The sequence below is a fragment of the Solanum dulcamara genome, chromosome 8, assembly GCF_947179165.1.
Source record: "Solanum dulcamara chromosome 8, daSolDulc1.2, whole genome shotgun sequence".
Classification (NCBI taxonomy): Eukaryota; Viridiplantae; Streptophyta; class Magnoliopsida; order Solanales; family Solanaceae; genus Solanum; species Solanum dulcamara.
This window is the reverse complement of record NC_077244.1, coordinates 41,666,319-41,674,101: the sequence shown is the minus strand read 5'-3', so window position 1 is coordinate 41,674,101 and position 7,783 is coordinate 41,666,319. Positions and strand designations below refer to the sequence as shown.

Genomic DNA, 7,783 nt, shown 5'->3' with positions numbered 1-7,783 from the left:
TCATATAATAATGTCGAGGAACGACGACCCGATCCATATATCACACAACAATGCATATACATGCATGTAAGACTAGGTAACACATCAGACATCCCTCAACCATTATCATAAATATGCCTAAGAAACCCCAGATTTAGGAATTTACACACCCAATCACTATTCAGCCTATAGAAGGTTCGAGGGTCGTAGTTTAACTACTTCAAGACCCTTAGCATTTAGGAGTGAACTCGAGTCATAGGTTATAATCAGTACTTACAATTGGAGCTTCCTTTACACTCATATCATACCTCAATTCACTTACATTTAAGACATTCCAAAGGGGAGAAGAGACAGGCTTTACACATACCACCTTTTGTCATATAGAATCCCTAAAAGGCAACAACTCAATTACTACAGAAGTTCTAATATCACGAAGTCAATGAAACTCATGGCTCATTCTTGGAATTTATGAATGGAATTACCCCAAGCTCAAATACATATCATTCATTACTAACGTCTAAGACATGCCAAAAAAAAGAGAAGAATAGCTTTACATACTTATGCCAAAAGAAAGCTTCACATACCTTTTACGTACTTCTATTAATCGCGTTCACGTCGTCGTCCTCCAAACCTATTTAACATGGAATCAATACAAATATCAACCACCATATACTTTTCCAGCATCTTATATTACCTACGAGTATTCACAACATTCATTTCCTCGCTCGCCTTCTCGACTAGTTCCCTAACTAGTTAAGGCGTTAACGGAAATCGGGAAGCACCTCCCCTATAATTTGCCCTATCCTAATTTCCAATTACACTCCTAATAACTAAAGAAAACCAACAACAACAACCTGAAGCACATGTATAAGCAGTTCGCACCAACATAATACAACACAAACTGCAGATGACTCGCTCGAAACCACGATACCAAAATAGGGTTTCTAGTTTCCATTTTACAAAACCTTTAACTATACGAAACGGGGGTCGGGTGGCTACAAACAGAATCTCCCACACCCCTTTTAGTATAATTTTAGGCCCTGAAACACAACACCACAACCTGTAGAACCACACCATAGGCACAATACCTTGCTTCGACTACAATTCAACTATAGCGACTCCAATTTAGTTTGTTTTAAACGTCCAGCACTAATATGAAGTTCTTACACTTCCAGCAGCATAAAAATATGTATAACACACCCTATGATAATACCATAAACTTTAAATTGAAAGGAAAGATCTTACCTTCCCCAAAATTGGCGAAAACTAGCCAAAACCTAGCCTCGGAAGTTCCTTAGAGTACTGAAAAGTAGTGGACTGTTTGTATATTTTTGGTGCTGCTACAAACCATAACTTTATGTTATTAACACCCTCATAAAATTTCCAAACCCTTACCAATACGTGGGAGAACAGAACCACACCATACCTTAACGAACGACTTCCTAAACTTGCTAAAAATTGGCGTTGGAAGCTCTTGTTGCGGCTGAACTTCGGTGGATGTTTGCAGCCTTATATTTCTTCCCCAATTAATTAATTTAAGTTGTTAAACACCTTCATCTAAACGAGGGATACCTTAAATAATTAATTTAGAGAACGAAATCGGAGCTTACCTTTCACTTTGGCCAAAGCCGTCACCGTTCTCTCTTAGTCTCTTAGGGTTTTCCTTCTTTTATTTTGTTCTAAATGCTGAAGAATGAACTATGTACAGCATGTAATACATATATATATATACCTTCTTAGGAGGTGACACATGGCAGGCCCTAGGGGTGACACATCGCAGCCCCCTAGGGCGCCACCTCAATCATGCGGCCAATCCAAAGCATGGGGTCCACCCCAAGTAGGTGAGTCACCTAATTGCTTCAAGTAGGTGCATCACCTACTTGGTTCAAGTAGGTGCGTCGTCTCCTTATCTCTCTTCCATAGTTTCGTAATCTCATCTCACTTTAAGAGCCTATGTGTTCCTTTCTACTTAAGCTCGATGTGTACTCAAGTAGCTTAGTATGCAAAATGTCCCAAATAATAGCTTTCACAAGTACGTCGAGTCCTACGACTCACTACTTAGCCTCCAACTTCTTTCGGATTCTTGTAACCTTATTTCCAATCTTCTCTCTTATGGAGTATCTCCTTCTCCTTTACTTAGGATTATTTGATAATATTATAGATTATCCGACTCACATGACGACTTCTAAGAAACTTAAGAGCCTTCCCAGAAACTTAAGAAACTTAAGAAGCGTTCCAAGGTACCAAACTACGGGGTGTAACAACGGGGTTGGGTCGTGACGCCTAAGTCTACAGGGGCTCCTATGTTGGAATATAGTTAATGAGATAAGGGGTTGCTACTAGGATTCCCTTACTGAATCCCACCTCAATGCCCCATTCAATGCTAAGTCTGTTTCACAAAATAGTTCAAATATCATAACAACATAATCATTTACATAGATTTAGATCATCAAAAGATCATTTGGTAGAATAGCTTATAAAACCTTTCATTTGATACACACAAGTGAGAATTGGCCTTTCACAAGTGGAATACATCATTTCATAATCACTTTCATCATTCTTTCATTTCATAAACTCCCTTTAATCATAAATATTTTCTTTCATAAACATTCATTTTGAAGTCAAAACTTTCAATTCAAACTTCATTGAGAACATAGTAAAACTAGATGGGTTCTATTAATTCAACTTTCAAATAATTAAAATCTATGATAGCAGGCATGAGAGAAAAGTAATGCATCAATTTAAAATATATTTAAAGCAACCCACCGATACACTTGAAAACTCTTTTTCATGCATTCATATAAGAACCATTGATAAATCAACCATTTCATGAACCCAAGAGTCAATATAAGCTAATATAGGTAAATAAAATTTTAATAGACAATAATCTATGCAGTTGAAATCATTATATAAAAACTCATAGAATTTAGCCATTCAAAATAAACTATTAGGTTTAGAAAATACTTGGGCTCCATGGGTGGAAGAACCCATGAATAAGACCCATATATCTTTTGGAATGAAACCCTAATGCAAGCTTGAAAATAATGGAGACTTGAAGAACCTTGAATGAAACCCTAGGTCTTGAAGATGAAACTCTAACTTTGCTTGAAAGTATTGGGGGAACTTTAGAGGAAATAACTTATTTTGTTAGAGTCTAAATGTGAGAATGAAGGATTGGAATACCTTAGGGACCTAAGATAGAGTCAATTAAGTCCTAAAAATGACCTCACTTTGTTGTTAAAACACAAAAAAAGACAAAAATATCCCTTATAAAACTCGCCATACTGGGTTTCACAGAGGATACATAACAGTCCATGGTGCTCACCACGGCCCGTGGTGGTGTCCCTTGATGATTGACTAGGAGGAAAATTTTTGGGGTTTGCAATGAAAGTCTCTAAACTTCCTCCACAGAGACCTTCACGGTCTGTGGAGGGTACCATGTTCCATGAACCATGGTTGTGGTGCAGGACCTGCAGTTATGACCACCACAAAATACACCACAGTCTGTCAAGAGCTACACATCCTATAGTGGTCGCTCATGGTCCTTGCCTTGAAAATGTTTTCAGAGGCCTTAGGAGAGGGGTCATCAAAGAAGGCACTACGGTTTATGGTGATCACCATAGTCTCTGGTGCTCACGACGATATATTGTCCCTCGCCGTTGTTACTTCCCTGTAGGGTTGGGTTTAGAACCTCCTCCACGGTGGCTCACCACGAGGCGTGGTATGGACCACGGACCGTGATGGCCTTCTGTGGTCATCACCTGGTGTTAGGTTTTCTACATATTTTTGAGATTTCATCCTTTGTCCCTCGATTTACGACTTTCCAAATTTTTTTGGTCTTACAATATCTCCCTCTTGGGAACAATTGTCATCGAATAAGAATTATTAGCATAGAAAATGACTCGGTATGAGGACTAGCAACCCAATATCAATACAATGACACTTAAAATGCATAGAACATGAGATCTTTAAGCTTAGCATAAAATATGAATTTAAAATTCAACTTCATTAACATGCATGCATATGAAGACTTAGGTAAACTGAAACGTAGGAGTCTTAAACAATTCATGAATAACTTACTACCTTAGGCTCGAGTAGAATGGAAGAGATGAGGGTATTGCTTCATCATATTTGCTTCCACTTCCCATGTAGCACTTTCCACTTTTTGATTCCTCCAAAGGACTTTGACGGATGTAACTTCCTTGTTCCTCTATCTCTTAACTTGTTGGTCCAAAATTTCAACTGGGACCTCTTCATAGGTCAAGTTTTCTTCGGTATTTACTACTTCCAATGGAACAGTAGAACTAGGATCACCTACACATTTTCTTAACATAGACACATAGAATACCGGATGAACCATAGCCATTTCCAAAGGCAATTCCAACTCATAAGCAACCTTTCAAATATGTCTCAAGATTCTATAATCCCATTTTACCAAACCGAACTACACCCTTCATAGGTGAAACCTTCAAGTATACCCAATCATCCACACTAAACTCAAGATCACTTCTTCTAATATCAGAATAGGACTTTTGATGATCATCCCAACTCTCTTTGAACTCCAACACGCAAGCCATTAACATATCCTCTGGTGTTTGAATTGTCCGTTTGGCTTGCCCATCGATTTGAGGATAAAATATGGTACTTAGCTTCACTTTAGTACCAAGACCCCTTTGAAATGATCTCCAAAAAATGAGAAGTGAATTGGGGACCACAATTCCAAATAATTGATAAAGGCACACGATACAACCTCACCAATTCCCTAATATACAACTTAGCATAATCTTCAGTGCTATAGGAGGTCTTGACTGGTAGAAAGTGAGCCAACTTTTTCATTCTATCAACAATCACCCAAATTGAGTCATGATGTTTCCCAATACGAGGTAAATCCACTACAAAATCCATATGCATATCTTTCCACTTCCATATAGGAATTTCAATGTCTTGAGCCAGGCCACCCGGCCTTTGATGTTCGACATTAACTTATTGGCAATTCGTACATTCATCCATGATACTGTCTATGTCCTTCTTCATGCCACCCCACCAATAAATCTCTTATAAGTCTCAGTACATTTTAGTCAAACTGGGATGAATAGAGTATGAAGAATTATGGGCCTTCTTCAAGATCAATCTCCTTAGACCATCCACATCTAGAACACATAACCGTTCATGGTAGTGAAGTACCCCATCTCTCCTTGTGAAAAGACCTCTACTTTTTTTTATTTTACTAACCTCATTACTCTATTAATGTTGGTTCAAGGTCTTTTTATGACTTAATATCAACCACCAAAGATAATTTGGACCCGTTATGAACAAACCTACCACCATCATCGGAACCACTCAACTTTACTCCTAACCTAGCCAACCGGTGAACCTCCTTTACCAACTCTCTCTTACCTTCATCAACATGAGCCACACTCCTCATAGACACTCTACTAATGCATCGGCAACAACATTGTCCTTACTCGGATAGTAATGCACACTCATGTCATGGTCCTTGAGAAGTTCAAGATATATCTTTTTCCTTAGATTAAGGTCATTTTGAGTGAACACATATCGGAGACTCTTTTAATTAGTGAACACATCCACATGTAACCCATAGAGATAACGCCGACAAATCTTTAGAAAAAATACAATGGCCGCTAACTCAAGATCACGGGTAGGGTAGTTACGCTCATGTAATTTTAATTGTCTAGAAGAATAGGCTATAACCTTATCGTTTTACATCAATACGCAATCCAAACCAATCTTTAAAGTATCACAATACACCACAAACCCTTTTAAACCTTCTGATAGAGTCAAAATAGGAGAGGAGGTAAATCGATCTTTCAAAGTTTGGAAACTCTTTTAACACCCATCTGTCCATATGAACTTTGCCTTCTTTTGAGGCAACTGTATCATAGGAGATGAGATGGAAGATAACCCTTCAACAAACCTTCTATAATACCCGGCTATACCCAAGAAGCTCCTAATGTCTGAAGGAGACAATGGTCCAGGCCAATTGTGACCTCCTTCATTTTCTTAGGATCAACCTTGACCCCCTCACCGGACACTATGTGATGAAGGAAAGTCAACTCTTTCAACCAAAATTCACACTTACTAAATTTTGCAAACAATTGCCTATTCCTCAAGGTTTGAAGCACAGCACTCAAGTGATCCCTATGCTCTTCCTCACCGTGAGAGTAAATCAAGATGTCATCAATCTAGACCACCACAAAAATATCAAGGTAGGATTTGAACAGCCTATTCATTAAGTCCATGAACACCACTGATACATTCCTTAACCCAAATGATATCGCTACAAACTCGAAGTGACCATACCTCATTCGAAATTTCATCTTAGGAATGTCACACTCCCTCACCCTTAGTTGATAATAATTGGACCGAAGATCAATCTTAGAGAAATGACCTGCCCCTTGCAATTGATCAAACAAATCACTTATCCTAGGGATTGGGTACTTGTTCGTAATGGTAACCTTGGTTAATTGCCGATAGTCTATGCATATTCGAAGTGACCCATCCTTCTTCCTTACAAACAATACGGGAGCACCCCATGATGAGATACTTGGCATTATAAAACCTTTCTCCAACAGGTCCTTTAATTGTCCTTTCAACTTCTTTAATTCTGTCGGGGCCATTCGATAGGGGAGGTATAGAGATAGGTTGGGTATCAAGGAGATGATCGATACTAAAAACAAATTTTCTTTTGGAGGGACACCGGGAAGATCATCAAGAAAGACATTGCGAAACTCATTGACTATGGGAACCGACTCAATAAATAGACTTTCGGTGTCGACATCCCTAACTCTCACAATGTGGTAGATGCAACCCTTAGAGATCAACTTTCAAACTTTAAAACAAAAAATGAACCTACCCTTCACTACCAAATCATGACCCTTCTATTCAAGAATAGACTCATTTGGGAATTAAAACTTGACTCTATGAGTCCTACAATATATAGAGGCATAAGATGCATGTAACCAATCCATCCTAAGAATAATGTAAAAATCTACCATATCAAGCTCTATGAGATCATTATGCAAGATAGGCATAAGACAACTAGTATAGACCTTTATAGCAACAACCGACTCACTAATAGGGGTCGACACCAAAAAAGGCTCGACTAACATTTCGGGTAACACATCAAACCTATTATCTAGGAATGTAGTAACAAATGAAAAATTTGTACCCAGATCTAATGGTGCATACACATCAAAGGCAAAGACCTTTAAAATACTGATAACAACATTGGGTGCTTCCTCAACCTCTTGTCTCCCATGCAAAGCATAAAAGTAGTTGGTGGGTTGGCCACCTCCTTGAGTTTGTTGACCATAAGCAATTTGTCCTTGAGGCCTACCCACACCACTACCTCTACAATCTCTAGCATGGTGACCCGTCTTGCCACACTTGAAGCATGTATTGGAGCTGACTAAGCATTCCTCTTTATGAGTCCTTCCGCACTTCATGCAAATAGGGAAAGTTCGAGCACCAACATTCTCTCTTGGGACCATAAGGTTAGCACTCTTATCTTTGTTGAACCTTTGATAAGGAGTATTAATGGGCCTTTTCCAGCAAATCATTTCCCACTTTGGCCCTTTACACTACCACCATAATCGGAACTTTGAGAATTGTACTCTCCACCATCAACTCTAGCCTTCTTGAACCCTCTTGATCTCTCCATCAACTTTTCATCCTCGATTTGTTCTGAATATGTCATAAGTCACGAGATGTCCATCACTTTGACCAACATGGCCATCTTGCACTCTTTTGACACCAAACTAGAAATGCCAGAAATGAACTTGTT

The 7,783-nt window shown here is 38.7% G+C and overlaps 1 protein-coding gene across 1 annotated transcript; it reads right to left on the bottom strand.

Moving 5' to 3' along the window:
- Window positions 1–3,373: 3,373 nt before the first annotated feature.
- On the bottom strand, window positions 3,374–7,559 carry LOC129899897 (uncharacterized). The gene is made up of 2 exons (XM_055974897.1): window positions 7,108–7,559; window positions 3,374–3,449 (listed from the first exon to the last, which is right to left on the bottom strand). The coding sequence occupies exons 1-2, from the start codon at window positions 7,557–7,559 to the stop codon at window positions 3,374–3,376; spliced, it is 528 nt and encodes a 175-aa protein (XP_055830872.1).
- Between the last annotated feature and the right edge of the window lie 224 nt (window positions 7,560–7,783).